The sequence below is a fragment of the Alligator mississippiensis genome, chromosome 2 (genome assembly GCF_030867095.1).
Source record: "Alligator mississippiensis isolate rAllMis1 chromosome 2, rAllMis1, whole genome shotgun sequence".
Taxonomy (NCBI): domain Eukaryota; kingdom Metazoa; phylum Chordata; order Crocodylia; family Alligatoridae; genus Alligator; species Alligator mississippiensis.
Window position 1 is genome coordinate 237,054,910 of NC_081825.1, and position 26,282 is coordinate 237,081,191.

The window sequence follows — 26,282 nt, forward strand, 5'->3', positions numbered from 1 at the left end:
TTGGTAGAGAAAGAACCAGTTTGACTGTCATTCTACAATACAAGGAAGAAATGAGTTTAATTAATTACATTAAAATAACAAGTAAAATGGATTACTGATCCTTACACAGTGTTATTCTATAACACTCACTGCTACAAAATATTTTTGTAAACAGAGGATTTCAGACATGGTCAAAACATTAATAAGATCACCAGGATCCATCCATTTTATGTATGTATGTATTAGATTTTTAGCAAATGATATTACAGGGATGTTTTCTTCTTTTAAGGATGTAAGTAGATAAGTAGTTGAGATAGCTAAGAAATTTCATCCCTTTAATGGCACAGAATATAAATGTCTGTGTCTTATAGCATTTTTAATTTTCTTTATAGCATGTGATATTGAGCACTGAAACAGTATTCAATAGATCTTTGGTTTGTTTTGAAACAATAATTTTACATTCTGTTGTTTTATATGGAGTTGATAAAAACCAAGGAAAGAGGCAGAAATAATGTGTCCTTCATTTTAAAGTACTGACTCTTCCACTAAACTTTGTTTCATGTAATTTAAAAAGAGAAATCTGATTAGAGAACCTTATTTAGCTGTTGCTTAAAGCATGTACTGAAAGCTTTGCTGAGATGCCAAAATGGATTTTTAATAGTTTTGGATAAAAATAGAGTCACTAGACCAGTGATGGTAGTGTGCGTGAATGAACTTACTTGCTTAAAACTGCTGCTCATTCTGACCCTTAATTTTGCTGAGTCTTGAGTATTAGTTATGGTGTCACTTTTGTTGTTGAATTTTGCATGTTTTTATACAAATCTGTGGTATTATCTTTGTAAATAATTAAATTTCACATGTACTAAAGCAGTTGAAGACAACGGTGTCTGTTCTGTAGTCCACTAAGACAACTGAATTGCATGCAATGCAAAGTGATTTTAGTACATCTATATCTGGACATATTGTGCAAAGAATTTGCCATGTATGGAGGAACTTTGTGAGTGGAAAACTGGCTGACATGCTTTTACCCATTCCTAATGTAAGCAGGAGGGAGGGCTTGGGCAGGGCAAAGACTGTGGGTATAGTAGAGCAACATTTCTGCATGCCTGATCTTTTATTAATGTAAGCTCAATTACAATAAATGGACCCATCTTACATGGGTATCTTTCCAGAGAGATTGCTCCTAACTTACATTTGAAAAATCTGTTACTAGTGATGTAGAAACTTGAAAAATCCCAGCTCAATCTTCAGATCACTGTTTGAAACTATTGTGCCGGCAGATGTCAACAAACCTTTTCTCCGTAAACTAGGCCAAACTAATATGAGTTCATGGTAGTTTCACAAAATATACGCACAGAGAATATCTCTCAGGTTTCTTAACTGTTTTGGGTAAGTGTGAGGTGGGTATAATTAAAAAATAATTTTTGCTTGTCAAAGACTCCCCATTCTCCTCAGATGAGTATCTGCCCAGAGAGTGTTCAGCAGCACTCGGATTTAGTAATGTAATTCTGGGGACTGAAGGGGAGGCAATATAGAAACTCTTATTTATGCAGACTCTACTGTTTCAGTGTTCTACCTTGTCTTATTTATCCAGTGCGCATTTGTTGCCAATTCAGTACTCTGGTCTTAATTGTTAAAGCCCTTAGTGAGTTAAAACCCAGCAATAGCAGAGCTCTCCTCTTCCATTATGACATAGTGAGAGCTCTCTGCTCCTTTGAGCAAATACACAGAGTACTGTGAGCAACAAAATTTTCAAGAGTTGGAGATGAGCGTTTATCCTCAAAGGAATTTTACTGAAGGAGTTTACTGGACCACATAAGATTGAGGCTAATCCCGATAGTTTTCAGAGAAAGCTGTTAGACTCACCTCCACAAAAGACTTTCTATAATAATAGAAATCATGAAATCACAAAAGCAACAGCAGTGTATATAAAAAGGAACAGAAATACAGTAAGTAAAGCTGCCCTATTCAGAGAGGTAAGGAAAGAGTCCCTTATTGAGTATACTACCAAAGTCTTAAAAATATTATTGGTAATTATTGCGAATTACACATTTGATGTCCTAGAAATATCTAAGAAAGTTTAAAGCTACAAAATTCCAAATGAAAAAAGAAATTGGGCATGATGATGTCTTCTGAAAGCCTCTTTTTTCATGAAAAGTAACATGCATGTGAGCCGTCTTAATCAAGGCTGCCAGCATTTCCACAGATGTATCTAAATGTATACATCCCCTTCTCTAATTACACATGCATTCCAGAGATTTAAACACCCCATAGATGCTATGGATTCAGATGACTCTCTTAATAGGTCTTGTAGATCACCTTCTGTAATGGCTGAAGATAGATGGATTTTAAGATTTTACTCCCAACAGAGAAATGTAGTTTGTTTTAAAGAAAGCTTAGCTGCCGCAGAAGCAGATTTCTTAGATTTTGAACCTAGAAGATAAGAGTATAAACCCTGTTCCTGAGAACTCAATCCTTTTTGGCTCATGTAAGCATTTTACAGTTTTGCTTATGTTTTAATTTGGCAATACCAGATTTAAAAAAAACCAACTAGACATGTTGTAACATCTACACAACAGTCTATGTCCCTTACATAGAGAGATGTTGTTGGCAGATTAATTTATATCAGATTTTGGGGATGCAAAATCAAATAAGCATCGGTGCTGGTGGTAGCCAGGGATTTTCTTTGGAATATTTAGCAAAGTAGATGGTTTGGATGAGTTTTGACCTTGTCCAAAAACTTACGTGAAGCTGTTTGCAATGTATATCAAGAGCTCTGGTACAGCAGTTTCTGAACTTAAAAAATGCTCAGAGGCCAGTAAATTCCATTCTGAATAGATCCAACTAAAACTGACACCAAAATCATCAATACTTTTCTTAACAAAGTACCTTGCAGTGCAACTAAATTCTTGCCTCTTACCTTAATGCAGGTATTATTAATAATCTTTGTCAATCAAAGGTATTATGTACTGTGTCCAAACTATAATTTATTTACATGTTTCAACGTCTGATTTATCTCTCCCAGAGAATAGCTGAAGAAGATTCAGAATTTTTTTTGCTACCTACAAGAATTCCAACTGAATGTCAGGTCAAAAATAAAGAGAAATAATAATACTTAGTCATTTGTTCTACTGGGAAATTTTGAGGAGGTAGAGTATATTGATCAGAAAAATTTCCCTTCCCACTTACTAAGCTCTCTTTCTCAGGACAGTTCATTTCTGATGAGGCTTTAACAATAGAAGCTGTTTTAACAGTCAGTAAGCAACTGGCTTGGAATTAAATTCCATACATATTGTGCTGTGATTTAAGGGAAGAAAAGCAACTGTTTGCTTTAACATTGTATAAGCATTTGGCTTAGGGTTCAAAAATTGTTATGATAAAAAGGGAAAACATTTTTCTGGGTTTGAACTTGGATTTAACCAACAAATGGAGTCCATAGACTGCAAAGAAGGTTACTTTTTAGAATTTGTGCAAAGTAAAGCAAATAGTGAAGTATATGGGCTATGCTTAGTGATCTAGTAGAAATCAAGAATATTGCCTTAAGAAGAAGGTCTAAGATTTGTCTATCCCTTTCAGTCCCTATACTTACATCAGTATCCTTATACAAAGAGAAGTATTTTTACTGGTTAAAAGCAAGTATGCTCATATGCTTATTTAGGTTTTGCCTAGAGACTCTAAAATCAGAAACACATTGGAAGTCACCTTCTGGATTCCTGTGCTCTTGGCATTTACAGAATGCATACCTTCTAACACTGAGGATTCTGATGTATTGGCATTTTGTGGCTATGGTATCAGTATCCTGCAGAAAAAGTGCTATTGCTGAGACTGTCCTCATCCTTTGGAAGTTTACCTCTATTATATAGCTGTCTTTAGAAATAATCCAATTAAGAGAAGGTCTTGTTATCCTTCCTTGGATGATGATTTCCTTATCATTAGGACCATTGGGCTAGAAACTTAGTTTTAAAAAAATAAAAGCTCAGATCATTTTGAAACTTGGCAGTAATAAAATATGTGGAGAAATTCTGCCCAAACTTACATTATAGCATGGAAAGTGTGGCATGAAATTCCATGATCCTTCTATTCAAGGTAAAGTCTATGCCCAGTAAAATCAAGGTTGGGGAGTCCTAAGTGGTATTGATTAGGGAGCATGCATAACTTACAGTTCCTTACTTAGCAGTTATACAGTCCTGATAAAAAGAACCAAATCCAGATGCCCCCTAAATCTGGTAGTAAGGGCAGATAAGACTCAAGCAGCTACATAAGCAGGCTGTGGTCTGCACTTCAATGCACTATCCTGATTGAAATGAGCTATGTATGCTAAATAGAACCCATATAGAGAGCTTCTTGGAGGAAACCTCTTGTATAATCATAATCAACAGTACTGTGCGTGTACATAGTGCCTTAGTTCTAAGTATCTGAAGGTTCTTTGTAGGGACTGATTCTAGAGTTTTTGAGCAGATAGGTTGCCTTTTGAAGTCGATAGGATTCAGTAGGTAAGTATCAGGAAAACAGGGCCAGAAAAACATTGACAAACACTAGCCAGACTCCACAACTTCTCTGTGAGATGGTTAAAATGTATTTGTTTCCACTGTGTAGACAGATAAACTGAGACATAGAAGTGAAAAGGTTTAACAAAAGTTATACAGAAGATCTGGCATATAGCAACTACTGGAGCATACATTTTTCCCAGGGGTTTTATCCTTAGCCCGTTACACGGATTGGAGGTTTATTCTAAAACATATAGAATGTTTTATGCTGTAAAGCTTAAACTAACTACAATTTTAACTAAATTCTCTTACAAAACTTGTTTGTGAGCAAGTACAAAAAATATTTACTGTGGACTCTCTCTGAAAAATTCCCATGTTTTCTAACAGAGTTTCAGTTCCACTGGTGCAATGCTGGAAGCTATTATTTAGATAAGCCACTCTTTTTCTTCTTTTAACACTTTGTCATGTAATCCTGCTGAGACCAAGCCAATCTGATGTAGTGTTACAGACAGTGACAGTAGCTTCTGTCTCATTTATACCAGGGGGGCCTGTTGTTGCTTACATTGAGCTATTGTTTGTTCAAGTCATGCTAGTGATTTTAAGGAAGTTTTGCTAGTTAGAGTAAGAATTTGTATAATGGTCATCTCCAAACAACAGTTAATTCATACAAAATATTATGAGATGTTTTGGAAAATCTAAGAATTGTCATGAGTCCCAGGGACCACAGAAATAAACCTTACTCCCTCTAAATTCACATGAGACTTGGAGTTGAAAATTCAGGGGTGTTGCAATCATTTTTAGAAGACCTAAAAAGAAGAAATTAGAGACGCTGTCTACACGTTTTGTTTTTGCCACAATTGACATGTTAACTGCAGCATAAATAAGATGGGTGCTACATATGTACCCAATTTCTGGCACTATAAAATGGCAAATGAGTCCTAAAAATGTTCCATAGATAGTGTACCACATATTTTTATGCATGGTTTATAAGGCATCTTAATTTTAATGTGTGGCTGGGGTTTGACATTCAGCTGATTGTCAACCCTGGCCAAGACTGAGGAGGGGGAATTGAAGGGAAGAGCAGTCCTTAAGTCCTGTGCCAGGTGCTGGGGTCCCCAGTAGGGAAATCCCTTTGGCTCCTTGCACTGGGGGCCTCTGATCCCTGCACCCAGCAGCCTGGCCATTGCTGCTAGGTCAGCAGTTTTGATAATCAGCTGTTTGTCAGGCTGAGGCTCGAGACCTGGGGCTTTCCAGCCAGGCTCAAAACCAGCTGATTGTCTGCCTGGACAATCCTGGGTAAATTGGATCCGAGACTCTGGAGTTGGGGCTGACAATCAGCCGATTGTTGGCCCTGGTACCTGGGCAAGCCCTAGTTCTTGAACTGGACCTGGGGCTTTCCAGGCCAGGGCTGGCAGTCAGCTGATTGTCATTTTTTGGTCCCATGTGCTGGGCTGCAACACCTGGTTTTCAACTTGTGGGTGCAGGGAGAGCCTAGGAATCCAATCCTAGGCTCCTCTATGGTAAGCAATAATGGTGCGATTGGGATCTGATTCCTGATGCCAAAATTGCATATTCTGCAGTGCATGTGTGGCACAGCAGGAGGTGTGATTGTTGGGATCGGATATAAAATCCCGTCTCACCATGGAAGGGGCCTTAAGTTCTGGAAGAAAAGAAAAAAAATTAACAGCGTATTCAAACAGGAATTATTTTCTGTGCATATGGAAGTGGACAGATTAAATGTTTACACCAGTGTAAAAGAGTAGCAGACAGATGATGCAAACCTCTGAACCGGGATAACTTCACTCACTCTGGTGGAGAATTACTGTTTGAAAAATCAGGGGTCGAATTCAACCAGTGTAAGTTAATACACTGGTTCAGAATTTGTCTGTCTGTGCCCATCTGACGGTGGCTGTTTGTTAAAGGCTAAGGCCTGCTTCCTCCACACTTACCAGTAAGGTGCAGTAATAGTTACTTACTGTATGAGCTAGCTGCATGTTGTTTATTCCTACACCCTGTGTAGTTTCATACTGGTATAGGAAACTGAAGTAAATTACACCAGACTATGTATTCATCTGTCAATATCCAATATGGGTTGATTGAGTTTTAAGGGACTGAAATAGACATCACATCTAGGAAGTAAGTGCAGTGTGGTACTTATTTACCTTGTGCTATAAATATGAATATTTTAATAATTTTCAATTACACTTCTCATTTTGTAATAAGCAAAAGCAACAGGAAATTATGACTGTTTTATGGCTTTTAAAATTCAATTTCAGTTGCTAAAATATGACTATTTCTCATCAGTTAAAAAGGAAAACAGGTATTTGTAAGCAAGAAGAAAGAGTGAATGAGAAGGATATTGCCGGTTACAGAATGGCCACTTTAAGGCTAAAGTTGTTCTGCTCTGCCTAATGTAAAGGGCCAGACCAGAAAATCGTATTGGGAAAAATTCCCTTAGAAGAGAAGTTCTGCTCTGTGGAGAATTAGCTGGATCAGAAAATTGCCAAAGAATGAGCTCCCGGAGAAAGAAGTTGCTTTGATATTGTGCTTACCATCATTTTATTACAACATTTGATGCAGTAAATGTATATTATTTTCTTTAGTATATTAACTTTTGTTCATACTATAGTCTACTCATACATAGTTTAGCTCTTATACATAGTTTCTACTTCTCTGGGAATTTCTTAAATCAAGTATGGATCTTTTTATCCAAAATATAATTTGTGAAAAAGTTGCTTATGTGTTTTAAAAAATGGCTTATCCCACGTTACTTTTTTGGCACAGGATAGCTCAGACTTACTAGTATCTTTGAGCAGTTGGAAAGGACTAGTGTATTTATAATCCTTTTATACTTTAAAATGTCAAGCTTCCTGAGATTCAGAACCAAAACTTAATCCTCTTGTCAGTAGAGGAAAAAAATAATATATTTGACATTTATCTTAAATTTCCTCTTTGGGGATTTGATGCTTCTGCAGAACAAAATCTGACCTATATAAAAGAACTGAAAGACAAAGCCAAGTGCTGATTTGTGACGCATACACTTCCATGGGAACTCAAAGTGGTTATCATAATCTCTGGTAGTACCATTGGGTCCAGATGGCACTTACTTTGCTCCATCTTCTGAACTGTAATTAGCTTATACATGGTGGTTGTGTGATTGGGTAACTTATTTTCTACAGTTCTGAAAATCTCATATTTTTCTTCTGTTTGTTTTTTAAAGCCACGAGCTGTTGCTGGTTTTCGAGGAACAGTACGGTATGCGTCAATCAATGCCCACAGAAACAGGGTGAGTATTTTCATTTATATTCTACTTTGTCCAGTTTTTAGTTTAAAACAAAACAAAACAAACAGCTGCAAGAGGGAAAGATATTTTCCTTTCTTGTGTCTGTCTGTGATTATATTACACTTTATGATAACAAGGATATATTGAATGCACCAGACTTGGGAAATATTTGAGAAAAGATAGGTCATTGACTTTAGATAAGTGGTATGGTCTTCTCTGATTGCAGAAGTAATAATATTTTAAATAGTTATCTTTGTCATTTTAATCGTATCACAGGATAGTATAAGAAAGGAGATGAAATTAAGTGATACAAAAACTATTTTTACAATATATTCCATCTATCATTTTATTCTCAGGGTTTAGAGAGACATCTTTTTTAATTCCTTCAAATCTCACTCCAATTTGAAGTGCTTCAATTTTGGAATGCATCAATGTTAGGCAGACATATAGGGTCCTCCCATCCAAAATGCTTCAGAATGGTTACAAGTCCTTGCTATGACAGCCAGGGGGCTGGAGAGCAGAGATCCCAGCCTGCCTTTTGGGTCTGTCTCTCTGAGGGTTCCTGATTACAGCCAGTACAGAGGAAATTGCTCATTGGCTATGTGCTGTACCCAGCATGCATTGGGTATCTGGTGCCACTTCACCACAGGAGGGCTTTTCAGTTATACCATTGCCCCAGGAGGCCAAGAATAGATGCCTACTGTCTCCTTGTCCTGCAGTTTCTGGCTGAGCACTACTGTGAGGTTCTGTTCCTCACTCATGTGCCAGCTGTTTTACAAAGGCACAGTAACGCACCATAGCCCAATCCCTAGAAAGGTGTCTTCTCAAGATGTACCATCTGCTTTGCAGTGTTGATACCAACACTTCTGAGGATGAAGCCATACAGGACACCCAGGAAGATGGCCTTCTGTGGGATCACTTGCAAACTGTGCAGTGGCACTTTTGGGCCATGTTGGTGAGCAGTGACTGGTGGAAGCACACAGTCCTGAGGGCACAAGGTGATGACTAGCAGCGGTAGAACTTTCAGATGAGTCATGTCATCTTTAGAGATCTCTGCACAAAACTGTCCACATTGCCTTAGCAGCAAAGCACCAGCATTATGGTACCTTTCACCTTGGAGAAATGCATGGCCATCACTATCTGGAGCCTGGCAACCTGATAACCTCCAATTCATAGATTTCATAGACATTAGGGCTGGAAGGGACCTCGGAAGATCATCGAGTCCAGCCCCCTGCCCAAAGGGCAGGAAATCAGCTGGGGTCATAGGATCCCAGCAAGATAAGCATCCAGTTTGCTCTTGAAGGTGTTCAATGTAGGCGCTTGAACCACCTCCGGTGGCAGGCTGTTCCAGACCTTGGGGGCTCTGACAGTAAAGAAATTCTTCCTTATGTCCAGCCTGAAACGGTCTTGTAGTAGTTTATGACTGTTCGACCTAGTCGTCATCCCTTGGGGCGCTCTGGTGAACAAACGTTCCCCCAGATACTGGTGGTCACCCCTGATAAACTTCTAGGTGGCCATCAGATCACCCCTGAGCCTGCCCTTTTCCAGGCTAAAGAGCCCCAGGGCTCTCAGTCTGTCATCGTAGGGTCTGCTTCCCTGACCTCTGATCATGCGCGTGGCTCATCTCTGGACTCTCTCAAGCTTCTCCTCATCCTTTTTGAATTGTGGAGCCCAAAACTGGACGCAGTACTCCAGCTGCGGCCTCACCAAGGCTGAGTACAAGGGGAGAACGACGTCCCGGGATTTGCTTGAGAAGCATCTATGGATGCAGGCCAGTGTTTTGCTCGCTTTACTAGCCACAGCATCGCATTGCAGGCTCATGTTCATCTTGTGGTCAATGATGACCCCCAAGTCTCTCTCTTCCATAGTGCTAGCCAACATAGCACTGCCGAGCCTATAAGGATGCTGCGGGTTTTTCTTCCCAAGGTGGAGAACCTTGCGTTTATTGGCATTGAACATCATCAGATTCTCGTCTGCCCACTTGCTGAGCCTGTCCAGGTCAGCCTGGATCACCCACCTGTCTTCTGGTGTGGATGCTTTGCCCCAGAGTTTGGTGTCATCGGCGAACTTGGCCAGTACGCTTCTGACTGCAGTGTCCACATCATTAATGAAGATGTTGAACAGTATGGGTCCAAGGACAGAGCCTTGGGGGACCCCACTGGTCACAGGACACCATGATGAGTGACTTCTATCAATTACTACCCTCTGGGTCCGACCACGGAGCCAATTTTCCAGCCAGTGGATCGTGGTGGACCGAAGGCGACAATTGGCCAGTTTCACCAAGAGGTGATCATGGGATACCAGATCGAAGGCTTTTTTGAAGTCAAGATATATGACATCAATCTCTTCTCCCTTGTCCAGGTGATAGGTCACCTGGTCATAGAAGGAAATAAGATTGGTCAAGCAAGACCTACCCGCAACAAACCCATGCTGGCTATCCCTTAAGATGTTGGCGTCAGCCAGTCCACTAAGGATGGCCTTTTTAATAAACTTTTCTCAGATCTTCCCCGAGATAGAAGTCAGGCCGATGGGCCTATAGTTAGCCGGATCCACTTTCCTCCCTTTCTTGAAGATAGGCACCACATTGGCCTTCTTCTAGTCTTCGGGCACTACACCAGAGTGCCAAGAGTTTTCAAAGATCCGTCCTAGAAGCTGGGCTATGATGCTCGCCAGCTCCTTGAGTACCCTGGGGTGAAGATTGTCAGGGCCAGCTGACTTGAAGGTATCCAGCTTCTCAAGATGTTCCTTCACGAGGTCAGCATTAACGGAGGGCAGGGGATCACCCTCACCCAGACTTCCCTGTCCTGTAGACCGACGCAAAGTACCTATTTAATAGGTTGACAAGGTTCCTTGGGTGAATTTGATATCTTTTATTAGACCAACCTAAATGGTTGGAGAATAGTTATTAAGCAAGCTTTCGGGTTCAAAAACCCTTCGTCAGGCTAAGGAAGCTGCAGCAGTTGGTGTGTGCTCTTCCTGGATGGAATGAAATAGGTTGGCTTTTTCCTGGGTGTCAGTTGCCCCATCTGGTTTAGCAGGGGTCCAGTGTTGCCCCTGCTTTTCCTCCGGCTCCCCACATATCTGAAAAAGGACCTTTTATTGTCCTTGATGCTCGAAGCTAGTTGGAGTTCAGTTGCAGCCTTGGCTTTCCTGGTATGCTCCCTGCAGAACTGGACCAGTGCAGAATAATCCTTCTTGGAGGTGACTCCCATCCTCCATCCTTTGTAGGCCTTTCTTTTTAGCCTCAGGAGGTCTGCTAGGTCCCTGGAGAGCCAGGGGGGCTGCTGTGCCCTCTTGCTGCCTTCATTTCATGGGCAACCGCTTTGCTGTAGGCAAATCCACAGTAGGACTGGCTGTGCAAGTGGTGTCATGCCATTCAGCACCTTCTGGATGGTACAATGGGAGAAGTGTCATAGCCATCTTGTGGGTCAAGGGGCTGTCTACTGTCTCCTAATTTTTCAGGATGCTTTTTTCTATAGTCATGGCCCTATGATCCTGAGCCAAAGATGGGTGTGGGGAGTTCTTCCTCCATATATACTCTTCTGTTGCTGGAGGAGATCGTCGTCCCTGAAGGCATACCCTTCTGAAGAGGGCAAGGGCTCCCTTTCCATATGAGGAACCAGCTGATAGACCATGACAGGCAATTACTTCAGCTGGAGGGCCACTGAACAAGTTTTGGTGAGCTGTTGAGGGCCGCTTGGGTAGCCCCACTCCTGGTCACCATATTGGGATCAGAAGTCCCACCTCTTAACCCCTGACCTTTGCTACCAGAAGCCCCTCCCCTTGGCCTCCAGAAATATTCCTTTTGGGATAGGGGGGTTGCCATCTTGGAACCAGAAAAAAGACAAATCATACACTAAAAACCAAACACCTACTATAACATATTTTAATTTTATTACAAAAATATTTGTCATGATTTCTGTTTGTATACTATATAGAAGGGATTGCATAATCGATCAAAAATAAACTACTTTTGTATAGTGTGTGTGTCTGTGTGTATGGTGGGGGGGTGTATGGTGAGATATGGTAAGGTATGTGTGTGTATGGTGAGGTGTGGGGGGCTTTGTATGGGGAGGTGTGGGGTATGTGTGGATGTATGTTGAGGCGTGTGGGAGGTGTGGTTGTGTGTGGGGGGTGTAGGGTATTTTGGGGTGTGTATATATGTTGGTGGGGGTTGTGGGGGAAGAGTGTGGGTGTGTGAGGTTTGTGGGGTATGAGGGAGGGTGGGAGCTGTGGGGACCCCCCACACACTCCCCCAAATGGCGTGCAGCACTCGGTGCACATGCCTGGCCCAGGTGTTGGCACCTGGCAGGGCACAGCTCTGGCCAGCGCTGCGTGTGGAGGCAAGAAACACAGCCTGCCCGGCTGCCTCTATCATGGGGGCTTTGCACAGTGTGCCTGCAGCTGTCTTCCATGCCCCCTGCCACATGTCTCTAGACTCTGCGGGGAAGCAGGGGGCAGGGTTCCCTCCACTCCCAGCTGAGTCCAGGGACCTGTGGCAGGGGGTGGGGAAGGCAACTGTTTCCAGTACGGGGCTTCCCCTGGTGTGAGTGTGGGAACTGCAGGTGTGTTGCGCTCCTGCAATTGAGGCGGCCAGGCAGGCTGTGCTCCTTGTCCCCACGCACAGTGCTAGCCGTGCCCCGCCTGCACCAGTGCCTGCATCGGGCACAAGCACTCTGAGTGCCCCATCTGCTGCTGCTGCTGCTGTCAGCAGCTGGGGCTGCATGCCATGTTGGGGCATATGTGGGGCATCCCAACACTACCCGCCTTCTCCCACACCCACACCCTCCCTGGCCAAGTTCCGTGCTGTTCCCAGTCCTGTGCTCAGTGCGTCTGCCCAGCTGCAGCTCCCCCTGTCCCTGCCCCTGCACCTGCCCACACCACTGCCACTTCTCTACCTGCTGCCTGGAGCAAGCTGGATGCCTGGGAAGCCTACCAGGTTCCCATGGAGCAGCAAGGGCAGCAGGAGCCCCACCCAGAAGCTGCCTGCAAGAGTGGGAGTGAGGTGCAGTAGGGTGTGTTGGTGGGCTTGTGTATACATGGGCTTCTTGCTGCCACCCTCATGGGTGGAAGGGCTGGGCAGGGCACAGTTTGTTGGTGGGTGCCTGTGGGCCAGATGAACATGCCTGGTGGGTCACAGGCCGTATTTTGCCTGCCTCTGTGATAAACTATCTGAAAATGAAGTTCCAGGGCCTATTAGCAAGTGGTTGGGAATCGATAAAGAATGCTATCAACTTCCTTTCTTAGGGAGTGCAGCAAAACCCCTGCAGTGATTCCAAGCACTGCACAGGATCTGCGGGCTCTAGGTGTTGTTCCCTTCATGGCTGCAAGCTTTCAGAGAGCTCTGGTTACCATCCCACCAAGCCCTCCCTTCTGAAGCTCTGACTGCGCATTCCCTAAGGCAGTGAACTGAACTGGCTACTAACATTTTTTTTTCAACTAGCAGCCCTGAACCCTGCATGACTGGATACCAAGCACTATAACGGGAACCATGAAAGCCCATATGTTGTTGCTGTAGTGACTGATGTTGGCTAGACCACAGTTAAGAAATTATTCTTGAGTCATTTAAACCGTTTTTTCTGGACAAGAGCACTCTGCAAAGGCTGCCCTCAGGACTTGGTTTTGTTCTGTAAAAAATGCAAATAATTTCATTCTGTCCTTGGTATCCACTCCTTGCGTATTATCTGACCCTGGCAAAGTGACCAATGCTTAGCTGTGTGTCCACACAAACTTTTTTCCTCTGCTGTCGACCACAGTAATCTGTTGCTGTTGGGGCTGCATGCCAAGGGTTGGTCGTAGAGTGCCGGCAAGCATAGTTTCCACTTATTACTTTCCTTCCTTCTTTCCCTCCTGCTGTGCTAGCTGAGATTTCTGGCAGTGTCACATAAAAGTAATACCTTGGCTAATTGCTTCATTTTTTTTAATCTTCTTTTCCGCAACAGGTTGGGAGTTTGGTAGTGTTGGAAAGGAATGCTGTGGGGAGGTGAGGCTTGGGCACTTGCGTGTGACTCTGTGGTGTGACTGATAGGGCCAGGGTTTATTGGCTGGGTTCTCACAGCCAGCTGCATCTGGCGAGAAGCAGCCTTATAAACAGTAGCAGGTGACAGGTCCTGGGGGTTTGTCTGTAGTTTTACTGTGCCATTTTTTGTCCCATGCTTACATTAAACTGTGGCCCTCCTGGCCCTACAAGAGCCTCAGAGCACCAGTTGGTCAGTGGCTTCCATGCTCCCCTGTAGCCCATGCCCATGCCTTACCGGTGTCACTTTGAAGGGGCTCTCTGACCACAACACAATGCTTGGCCCCTTCAAGGCTCAAACCTTTCTTGGAGCTTTAGCTTTACTGGCTTTGGTCATTTTTCTATAGCTATGCCCCCTCAGTATAGAGCCACTACCTCAGACCTCAGCTTCTGGGCTCCTGGCCCTGGTCTCACCCTTCTCGGGATGCTCAGCCCCTGGGGTCCCTGACCCAGACAAGGCTGTTGTCTTATTTCTCAGCCCCCTGGGGTCCCTGACCCTTATTGAACTCTATGCTGCATGTCTCTCAGGCACCCCTGTAGCCTCCATACCACCCCTGTAACCACAGTCTAGTCCTCCAGTTAAGCACAAACAACAAATGTAACAATGCAAGCAAGCCACTTCCAAATTAAAGTTTCACCCTACTCTGGGCAGTGTCCCACCACAAGCCATGCTTCATAGAATCATAGAAAGTTAGGGTTGGAAGGGACCTCAGGAGGTCATCTAGCCCAAACCCCTGCTCAAAGCAGGACCAGCCCCAACTAGATCATCCCAGCCAAAGCTTTGTCTAGCCGGGTATTGAAAACCTCCAAAGCTTCCACCACCTCTCTGGGTAACCTGTTCCAGTGTTTTACTACCCTCCTAATTAGGAAATTCTTCCTAAAATCTGACCCAAACTTCCCTTGCTGCAACTTGAAACCGTTGCTCCTTGTTCTGTCATCTGCCACCACCGAGAACTCCATCTTCTGAACCCCCTTTCAGGTAGTTGAAAGCTGCTATTAAATCCATTAGTCTCCTCTTTTCTCTAGACTAAATAAGCCCAATTCCCTCAGTCTTTCCTCATGAGTCATGTCCCCCAGCCCCCTCACCATTTTTGTTGTCCTGCTCTGGACTCTCTCCAATTTGTCCACATCCTCTTTGTAGTGGGGGCCCCTTAGCTTTCTCCTTCAAGCTCTGTTAGGTGGCTTGGGTGCCTGCCAGTTTGTCTCCTGCAGCCATCTCGCTCAGGAGCTCTTCTCTGTGCAGCATGCAAGGCCAGACTGCCTGCTTGATCTCAAGCACTGGTCTTATGTGCTTCAAAGCCCCACCCGTTCCTGTTAGGTGGCTCTCCAGCCACACACAAGGGTTTATACTTTGGCTTGATGGCCAGTCTGCCCTCTGATGCAGCTTAGTTCGACTTCTTGCAGTCTTTACTCCTGCCTCACCTGGGGACTGCCCTTGGTTGCTTATTATAATACAGCTAGCTCTCTGCAGCAAGCTTAGTCTGCCTCACTTTCCCTTTAAAGTAACAGGAGCCTCTGCCTCTGTTACAAGGTGTTAATTCATCCTGGTGACAGGTCCATGCAGACCATGCCAGGACCTAGCACAGAGGACCATAACATGGTGTGTTAGCACCCCATTTCTCAAGCTTGGAGGACACCCCCACTCCCTGACTGTCAGTACTCCACTGTTGGTAATCTATCCTAATGATTTGCATTACAAATCCCACACTGCAGTGATTCCAACAAAGCTTCACCCCTCCCCCACACTGACTCATGCACTCCAAAACCATGTCTGTTTTTTGGTGGGGGGGAGGCGAGGCTGTCTTCAGGGTTACCCTTGGGCCCCTTAAGTGACAATCTGGGACCTCTTGCCCCCCCAGACAGCTGGGTCAGAGGTGGAAAGAAATAGGGATTACTGTGTTGGAGTGCTGAAACTTACCAGGGCATTGTATGTCCATCCATCCTTTCCATATCTCTGGTTGGCTCAGTTATGGGTAATGGGAAGCTAAGGACTGGCTTGTTGTGAGTGGCTTTTGGGGGTCTTGTTGGTAGTGGCAGGAGAGCAGTTGGCAGGAGTAGAGGAGAGCGGTCAGTAGGAATGTGGAGGGGATAGAAAGCTGTGAGAATGAGGGAACGGTGGGGTGTGTGACATTGGCTTGCTCTGGCATGAGGTCTAGGAGATGATTTTCTGTGACGGGCTAGGCTGATTAACATCAGTGTCATTTGAGGTCTCAGGTGCAGGTAGAGGTAGGTGGTATGCCTCCAGATCTGCTCGTGAAAATAATGGGTCCCCAAAGTTGTTCTTTGCCTGCTGTGCCTCCTCCTCAGATGTGGCAGGGGAAGAGCCCTCTGAGTCCTCAGAGATCCTCTGATCCCAGAATCAGCATAAGTCTATCAAGTCATCTCCTGCCAGAATATGACAGCTCCTTGTAGTAAGTACAAGTCCCCATCCAATCAAGCATCTGAGTTCTGATGGCACTTTGGGCCTTCTTATTTGCATTGTCAGCTCTTTGGCCCTAGTGTTACGGGTATACTTGGTAGCCATGTTGGTCTGAGACAAAAAGACATACAAAAAACTAGAATTCTTGGTTCCAAAATGATACCTTTTCATAGTTTCATAGTAGCTAGGGTCAGGAGGGACCTGAACAGATCATCTAGCCTGACCCCCTGCCACAGGCAGGAATGAATGCTGGCTTCACAAGACCCCAGACAGGTGATCGTCTAACCTCCTCTTGAATTTGCCCAAGGTAGGGGCAAGTACCACTTCCCTGGGAAGTTGGTTCCAGATTTTGGCCACCCTAACTGTAAAATATTGCCTCCTGATCTCTAACCTAAACCTATTCTCCATCAGCTTATGACCATTGTTCCTTGTCACCCCAGGTGGTGCTGGGGAGAAAAGGGCTCTGCCTATTTGCTGTTGATCTCCCCTGATGAGTTTGTAGGCAGCCACCAGGTGCCCCCTCAGCCTCCTCTTGCTGAGGCTGAACAGGTTCAGGTCCCTCAGTCTGTCCTCATAGGGCCTGTCCTGCTGCCTGCTCACCAAGCGGGTGGCCCTCCTCTGAACCCTCTCCAGGCTGGCCACATCCCTCTTGAAGTGTGGCACCCAAAATTGCACTGCAAGTATTCCAACTGCCGTCTGACCAGCACCCGATAGTGGGAAATTATCACCTCCTTGGTTCTGTTCATATCTGCACACGATAAAGTGCCATTAGCTTTTCTGATGACTTCGTCACACTGACGACTCATGTTCATCTTGGAGTCCACTAGGACTCCAAAATCCCTTTCCGCTTCCGTTCCACCAAGCAGGTCATTCCCTAGGCAGTAAGTATGCTGGACATTTTTCCTCCCTAGGTGCAGCACTTTGCATTTCTCCTTGTTGAATTGCATTCTGTTGTTTTCTGCCCACTTGTCCAACCTGTCCAGGTCTGCTTGCAGCTGTTCCCTGCCCTCCGGCGTGTCCACTTCTCCCCATAGCTTTGTGTCATCTGCAAACTTGGACAGAGTACACTTCACTCCCTCGTCCAAGTCGCTGATGAAGACATTAAAGAGTATCGGTCCAAGGACCGAGCCCTGCAGGACCCCACTGCCCACACCCTTCCAGGTCGAAACCGACCCATTCACCATGACTCTCTGGGTGCGACCCTCTAGCCAATTCGCCACCCACCGGACTGTGTAGTCATCCAAGTCACAGCCTCTTAACTTGTTCAGTTCCTCCAAGTGCCTCTGCACCATCTCAGGGTCTCTTCTTGGTAGTCTGGTGCCCTGCTGCTGCCTGTCTACAATCCCAGTGAGAGACTTGTCTTGCCCCTCACTTAGGAACACTGAGGCAAAGAACTCATTGAGGAGTTCAGCCTTGTCCCCCCTGTCCATCACCAATTGCTTCTGCCCATTTAGTAGGGGTCCTATTCCACCCTGGGCCTTCCTTTTACTCCCTATATATCTAAAAAACAATTTTTTGTTATCCTTAATTTGGGATGCCATCCTCAGCTCCATGGTAGCTTTGGCCTGTCTGTCTGCCTCCCTACAAGCGTGAGCAGAGGAGGTATACTCCTCTTTAGTAATCTCTCCCCGTTTCCACTTTTTATATGCCCCCCTTTTCGCCCGTAGACTGCTCTGGATTTCTCTGGTCAGCCAAGGAAGCCTCTTGGCCCCTTTCCCCCTTTTTCCCTGCATCTGGATCGTCTACCTCTCTGCCAGAAGGATCATTTCCTTAAGGCACAGCCACCCTTCCTGGGCTCCCATGTCTTTAAAACTCTTACTTTGCAGTGCATCCTTGACTAAATGCTTGAGTTCATTGAAATCAGCTTTCCTAAAATCTAGCACTTTCACCCTACTAGTTACCTTACCCACTCGGCGTCTTATGGTGAATTCTATTATTTGGTGATCACTGTCCCCCAGGTGACCACTGATCTGTAGGTCTCCTACCATATCATCCCCCATTGCCAATGCAGGTCCAGTAAGGCAAGCCAGGTCATATGCCAGCCAGGTCCTTTGATCCTTGAGCAGTGTAATTCACTGTGAATACCAAAGGAGGCTCCTTAGAGCATGGGGTGGGGGGGTCATGGAGCACTGGGAGATGTAGGTAGACCAACCAGCTCTTTGTTTCACTCTGTTGAAAAGTGCAAATGTAACATGAAGCCCTTCAGAGTTGTTACTGTTTTTTCCCAGGTCATTTTTGAAGCAGAGCAGTCATTTTTTAAGTGCTTCATTGGCCAAATATGTCTGCATCCTTACTTTTTGGAACACTTAAAGGATATGTCTGTCCATGACCATACTGTGATAGAGAAATTGTAATAATCTTCTACAGACAGTGTAGTGGGATTGCACTTCATAGTAAATTGTATATTGTAACTGTATTTTAACATATTTCCCCTTCTGATTTATTATTCTACTTTCTGAAGTTGTGAGAAAAGCAGGTAGTGTTTTTGTAGCTCCAGTAGTTCCCTTTTTAATTATTAGGGATGTTTATACACATGTTCCTGGAGTGGGGAGGGGAGAAGTGGGGCGCTTTAATTAGAGCAGCTCTGAGAGTGCTCTAAGTAAAGTGCTTGGAGCATCTTGTGTATCAGTGTCCCTGCACTTCAAAATGATGGTGAGGGCACTTTAACTAAAGCTCATCAAATAAGCTTTAGTTAAAGCACCGCCACTGCCATTTTGAAATGCAGGGATGTTGATACATGAGATGCTGGAGGCTGCTAAATCACAGTAATTACCAAGCTCCAGCAGACTCAGTTAATTGAGTCTGCTCCAACATGCTGCCATTATAGCGCATCTGAGCAGCCTTGCTGCTTGTTTATAGGCACCCAAGGGTTTTGACATATTTTTTTAAATTTAAAGCAGTTCTGTTGTGAACACACAATAGTGGTGTCTCTAGAGAAATGCAGGATTTAGCTAAGCTCTTTAGCTCTGATTGGATAAGTAAGGTCAAGAATGGCACTCCCTAGGTTTAACAAAATTACACCCATTTCATTTTCACAGGAAATGGGGCGACATGATGACCTCTGGTCCCTGTTCTACATGTTGGTGGAGTTTGTGGTTGGACAACTGCCTTGGAGGAAAATAAAAGACAAGGTAAAGGGAGACTAGGGAAAATTTGCTTCAGTTTGTGAACAAATATTTTCACACAGATTCCATCCAAGAATCATGAGAATGTTATGAATCAGTGTTACATAATTGTTTCTAGTGTTTTCTCACTTCACAGCACTGATATGTCATAACATTTTATAGCATGTTAAAATATATATTCAAGACAGTTGGTACATGAATTAGATTGATCTTATACTTTTTACATATGTATTATAGAGCAGTGGTTCTCAACGTTTTTTGTTCTAGGACTCATTTTAAACATTGATGGCCAGTCCTGACTCAGTGTGTGGGGCAGGGGTGAGGAGAGCATGGGGGGCCCCAAGTAGCCCTTTGCAGGCTGGAACTCTGCCATCCTGCAAGGGAAAACCACCCTTTCCCAAATTTTTCTCTTTTAAAGGAGAATCTATTTTGAAAGTTTGTTCGCAACCCTTTCAGATATTCTTGTGACCCATGGATTGAGAAATGAGGGAAAAAATGTAAGCGTGCATCTGTTACTCTATATGCAGATCAGTGCCTTTTGCCTTCCTGTGCCTTACTTATAAAATTTCATTTCTAGGTTGATGGTCCATTTGGGAAACAGACATTCACTATGTATTAGTGGATGCATTTAACCTGGTTGATCTGTGGCTGTGGTATGAAGCAGTTTTCATACAGGAGACACAAAGAAAAAACAATTTTTGATGCACTGAATCAGTTACCATATTTACTCAATTCTAAGAGATGGTTTTTCCCCCCCATTTAACATGGGGGGGAGGGGGTGCTCCTTATCTTACAATTGCATAAGAAAGGGCTGGGGGGACAGTTGGCTGCTGTGGCTCAGGTCCCAGCCCCTGTCCAGGGTCTGGCTATAGCTGCAGATGCTGCCTTTCCCTTCCCCCCTCCCTGCTGCCTCTGAACCCTGCAATCCCTCCCTGCAGCCTCTTTCCCTCATTTCTACTCAATCCACGTGGCCTCAGCTCCCATGCCTGCCCCTTTCCCTCTGCCTTACCTTTGCTCCACTCTGGTAGACTCCATGCACACTGTAGTCTGGGTCACTGAGCATGGCCCTAGCTCAGCCCCTGTAGCAGCAATGCGGGGGCAGAAAATAGGGCCAGAGCCTGTCAGTACAAAGCAAGGGTAAGAGGAGGGAACAGAGGCTGAGGGAGAAAGGTGGATCCCAGCGGCTGCAGGAGGTAAGGCAGGGGCAGGGAGGGCAGGCATAAGCAGGGGGCAAGCCACTTGACCCGATAACATCTGCCTCCCCCCTGCAGGGGTCGGGGGATGACTCTAATTAATCAATAATTAGATTCTATACATGGAACATTATACAAATGTATACTTTTATATATATATTACTTATAATTTATATTCTTTTTATATAGAAGCTAATTTGGGGGGGGTTGTCTTAAATTCAGGGTCATTTTGGATTGAAATAAATGTGGTACTTCTTTGAGAAAAGCACTTCTTCATATACGTGGTTATACTAGTAAATGAAGGTGTTCTGCACTGAAGATTGCTCCTACTATTCTGACCTCAGAAACTACAGGCATAATGTTATTGAACTGAACAGCATCCTAAAAATCTACTAAGTAGAGGTGGATTAAACGTAAATGTGTGTCCATAATTTGTTAAGAGTCATGATGGCTAATCATATACAGTGGTGTCAAACAAAATCAAAAGAAAAGTAAATGAAATTAGAATTTAGATATTGAAATTGAGTCTTTGTAAAACATTTTACATCAGGCGTCTAGGGCAATGATAGGAGTTCTGGTCCTATCATATCCCAAAGGATTAATTAACTCCTCCCACATCCCACCAAGGATATTGCACATCGTTTGAGATATATGGTGTGATTATTCTTCAGCTGAGAATGGAGTTATGCTAATGGAGGGTTTTCTGTGTTAATTGTTCCTAGGAGCAAGTGGGCTCTATTAAAGAGAGGTATGAGCATCGGCTCATGTTGAAACATCTGCCTCAAGAATTCAACATCTTTCTAGATCATATCTCCAATTTAGAGTACTTCACAAAGCCTGATTACCAGGTAAGCATTTTTTGCAAGGTTTATTTTGTATTTCAAATGTTTAAATAATTCTATGTCACTTGGATTTTCTCATTCTGTATCCACGGTTATGATGATTGCAGACTCCTGCATCAAACTGTTTTAGTGGCCATCTGGCTCTGATGCATGTTTGACATATTGAAGATGTCTGTCTGTCTGTCTGTGGGTCTGTCTGTCTGCCTGTCTGTCTCTTTTTTTCCAATTTGGGAAACGGTTTGAAGCATAACTGCTTGGTGCTTTGAAATCCAGATTTTACCCTTGATGTCATGTGGCTCTTTACATGGAGGGGAGTCCACTGTTGTAGCAGGCTCCACTGTGTGCTATTTGAAAAGGATTGGTTAGATTGTTTTTGTACTAATGGCTACACTGGCAATTTGCCAGGATCTTGAGAGTGCCAACTGCTATAAATAGTATGGAACAGATTGTGACTGTCCTCATTTTTTGATACTAATGTGTGGCCTGCAAAAATTATACATATCAGGACAAGGTGTTATCAAATTTGCTTGGTTAAGGTAAAGTACTGCAGGCTGGGATTACTAGCTCATTTCTCTATTAAACTGGTGGTAGCTAACATGAAGAATCCATATTTTTGAACCACATTTTAACATTGAATGCCTCAAGAATAATAATTGTGTACTGCAATTCAGTGACCAAAAAATGGCAGAAGGAAGGTTACTTATTGTAGGATTTCTGATCATAGTGAATTGTATGCCTGACATGGATATTAATAAATAAAGTGCCATACACAGTCTTTGAAACATAATTTATAAAGTTTCTTCTGCTCCAACTAATCACAACCTTGGTTAAAACCACCTTTGAGATATACACCACTCTGACATCATGCATCATCATAGTATTATGATGCTATATTACAGGAGTGGGCAATTATTTAGGGTGGAGGGCCGCTTACCCAGTTTTGGCAAGCTGTCGAGGGCCACATGGGTAGCCCTGCCCCTTGACAGGTGCCCCGCCTCCTGGTCACCATTTTGGGACCAGTGTCATGGGACTAATGTCTCAGGGCCAGCACCGGTAGGGTCGTGTGGGGTGCAGGCTGCCAGGGGTGTGTGGAGCCAGGCTGGGCTGCACCAGCAGTGAGAGGGGAGAGCTGGCCCGGCTCCATAGAGCCCCTGCTGGCTGAGACCCTGTACCTCTGCTGCTCGGCTTTGGACCCTGCTGGCACTGGCCCTGGGACACCAGTGCGGGCCCTGTGCTCCCACACCCGCTCACTCCCAGCGCTCCCCAGACCCACGGTACAGGCGGGAGGCAGTGCACAGCCGTGACCCCCTGCTTGCTGGCGGGGAAGGAGCTGGTGCGGAGCACAGGGAAAAGCGGCCCCTTGGTCGCCCCATGGCTGGTGCTCCCTGCTGCAGCTGTTCGCAGGTCACGTAGGGCTGTGCTGAACAGGCACTGGCAGCCCCATGCGGCCTGCAAGCAGCTACAGTGTGGGGTGCTGGCCATGGGACGGGCAAGGGGCCGCTTTTCCCCTGCACTCAGCACCAGCTTGTAACCTGCCCCTGCTGCCAGCCTCACCCATCTGGGCTGCGCACAGTGGCAGCAGCTGCAGCCCCTCCGCTTGCTGTGCCAGGCAGTGTTTGCTGCTGCTGCCTGTCCGGAGCTCATGTGCTGGGCAGCCCAGAGGTGGCACTGCCAGCCTCACCGCAGCCTAATGCGGCACATGCTCCAGGTGGGCAGCAGCAGCAAATGCTGCCCAGTGTGGCAAGTAGGGGGCGGGCCGCAGCTGCTGCCGCTGCAGCGCAGCTTCAACAGGCAAACCTGGAACTGGCGTGGGGCCGGGTTACAAGCTGGTGCTGAGTGCAGGGGAAAACTGGCCCCTTACCCACCCTGTGGCTGGCGCCCCGCACTGCAGCTGCTTGCAGCCCACATGGGGCTGCCTGTGCCTGCTCAGGACAGCCCTGTGAGGGCTGCAAGCACCTGCAGCAGGGAGCATGGCCACGGGGTAGGGGAGGGGCACTTTTCCCTATGCTCCACACCAGCTCCTTCCTTGCCCTTCCCCTCCACCTCCTTACCTGAGCTTCCTGCACCGGGGCAGTCACATGGTCCCGGGCCAGAAGCCCCTGCTGGGGCTTCTGGCTGGGGAGGGGGTCAGGCAGGCCCTGCTGTTGCAGGAGCCCACTGAGCAATGTTCCCTCTAAGGAGCAGCAGTCCGTGAGCATGCCTCCTTGGTCCATGAGCGCGCTGTCTCGGTCCAGCGTGGGACACTTACCAAAGGGGGCTGGGGCCAGGGACTGGAGGCTGGAGCTGGGGGCCAGATGCTGGGGGCCGGAGGCTGGAGCCAGGGGCTGGAGGCTGGGCCTGGAGGTGGGGGCCAGAGGCCAGGAGCTGGAGCTGGAGCTGGGAGCCAGGGTCCAGGGGCTGGAGCCAGGTGACAGGGGCTGGAGCTGGGGGCCAGAGGCAGGGGCCAGGGGCTGGAGCCGGAGCCTGGCGCGGGCTCCCCAGCTCTGGGGAAGTGCTCCACTCCCCTACATCAGGGCCGGGGAGTGGAACACTTCCTCAGAGCTGGCGGAGCCTGCCCCAGCCCCCTGCCCCAGCCTGCATCGCTGCCTTGCCTCACGTCAGGGAGGAGTTGCTGCCTGCCCTGAGTGAGGCTCTGCCAGCTCCGGGACACTGTGGGACACACCCCCTGAGGCCATGCTGGGGAGCGGAGCACTTCCCCCGAGCCGGCGGAGCCCGCGCCAGGCTCCTGTCCCAGCCTCTCCTAGTGTGCGGCCTTGAAAAGGCTGCACGCGGCCACATTTTTAGTTGTGCGCAGCCATGCACGCGCACACCTTAGAGGGAACCTTGCCACTGAGGGTCCTACTGCCCCTGGCTCCTGTCATTTTTGACAGGAACCAAGGACAGATACATTTTTTATTTTCCAAATTTTTTTAGGGGCCCTGTGGGCCGGATAGAATGGCCTTGCGGGCTGAATGCGGCCCACGGGCCGGATTTTGCCCACCCCTGCTATATTACCTTTTAGCAAGGAAAGGTCTAACTTAAAAATATCTTTTTTTTAATCTTTGGGTGACTTGAAAAGCAAAGTGCTTCCTTATGTTGCATATCTTCTCCTTTTTAGCACTGTTTATTATGCAGCACACCTACAGAAGCAGCTCTGTACTCACTTAAAAATTGATTATTTCTGTTTTGATAATATCCTTCCCAGTATTGTCTGTTTATCAAGACATTCTCTTCTCCCAGTGCATTGCATTCCTGTAAGATGCTTTACAATAACTTAATCTTTTTAACATCTCCTTGTCATTAAGATCCAATGTTACAACTACCTTTCTTCCAGTTACAGGAGTATATTAGACATTTCTTGACTCATCTTCCTGGAGTTATGTGTTGCATAGGTCTTGTATTAATCCCTACCTAAATTTAACCCAGATCAAATTTATTTTCTCATGTTGATCCACTTTGAAATTTCTTGGTGTTATGTAGAACTTGTCCATGCCACTTATGGATGGCACCATAGCCCTGGCAGTGAGGGGGCCCCCTCCAGCAGGGCTGGGGGTGCAGGGGGCTGTGGGTGGGGGTGTAAGGGGCACTAGCAGGAATGGGGGGGGAGGGCTGTGGGTGGGAGTGAGGGGCACTAATAGGGCTAGGGGGCTGGGAGTGAGGGGCATGAGCAGGGCCGGGGGGTTGGGGCGGGGGGGTCTTTCATTTTTAATCATGGATTTTGGGGGTTTTATCAGAGAATTTGATATTTTTTTATTAGGGAAAACCAGGATCCCTGATCATCACATAAAGCACAACACACATTTTTTCCTCTTAAAAAGAAACTAGAACCTTTACTGCTATGCTGGGTGACTATGGCTATATTATTTAGTAGTACTTGTTAGTTTTCCTTATATATTTTTTTAAGAGTAAATCCCTTGGATCATCTTTTCAAGTATTCTTAACACCCTCTCATAATCTTGGCTTGTAAAATAAAATACATGTATTTGTGCTGTCAGGATATGTTGCACAGTCACAGTTTAACCTGCATTGGCACAGCTCTTGTACAGTATGACTTGTTTGTAAATCTAGACAAGAGATAAGAATTTCTCTCACTTTCATTTGTTTTTATGCTATGGAATACAAAGGTCCTAAAATAACAGTTGAAGAGAATAGTAGTAGCAAAAAGTTTAAAACAGGAAATGAAGCATTTGAACTCATGTGGTAAACATTTCACAAGTGCTTAATTCAGATTTTAAAAAGTGAATTAGGTACCCAAATCTTATTGAGGTGAAATAAAAAGTGTTTTTTTGAAATTTCACTCATAACCTTGAGAGATCACAAGAGCAACCAGCTGTGGACATGTTTGTCTTCTGAGAGGTACAAGAAAGGTTGAATGGAAAAATGAATAGGCTTTATTACTTGTGTCCATTCTGTTTATACACAGGAACCAGACACAGTCTTGTCAACATAATTACTGAGAATGAGAGACTAATGCAGACATAATTACATTAGTAAAAAAGGATATTGATCCAGAGCTTTGTATTTCCATGTAAGAGAAGCTGCAATGTCTTGGAGGAAAATACTTCCTCATTAGAGGTAGAGCTCATTTGTAGCCTCCTTTATACCCTTCAACATATTAATTGGATTGATTAATGATGCTTTGTAATGCCATAGGGAACACTATGGACCTTGACAGATGCTAAATTTATGGTGCAATTGAAGTGTTACTTGTGCCATAAATTGTAACATGTTACACCTTAAAGCCAATTTATGGCATGATACCATAACAAGCCACAAAGATGTTGCAGATACAATATTCAATGTCTTTGACTGGTTTGTATCATGTCTTAAATTGAACATGTAGCATAGTGGCCCTTGCCATATCCCAACATTGATCTGAGCATTGGGACTGGGCATGAGGCAGTCCCAGTATCCAGGATATAGCTGTCCCCTTCCTGATCAGTGTGATGAGGTTGGGAA

The 26,282-nt window shown here is 45.2% G+C and overlaps 1 protein-coding gene across 4 annotated transcripts in view; it reads left to right on the top strand.

Annotated features, from left to right (window-relative positions):
- TTBK2 (tau tubulin kinase 2) overlaps window positions 1–26,282 on the top strand; it is a 222,912-nt gene that overhangs the window by 116,872 nt on the left and 79,758 nt on the right. For all 4 annotated transcript variants that reach the window (XM_019496582.2, XM_059722946.1, XM_019496584.2 and 1 more), the window contains 3 exons: window positions 7,687–7,752; window positions 19,223–19,315; window positions 21,225–21,350. In XM_019496582.2, the coding sequence (XP_019352127.1) occupies window positions 7,687–7,752; window positions 19,223–19,315; window positions 21,225–21,350 (285 nt within the window). The remainder of the gene's footprint in view (window positions 1–7,686; window positions 7,753–19,222; window positions 19,316–21,224; window positions 21,351–26,282) is intronic.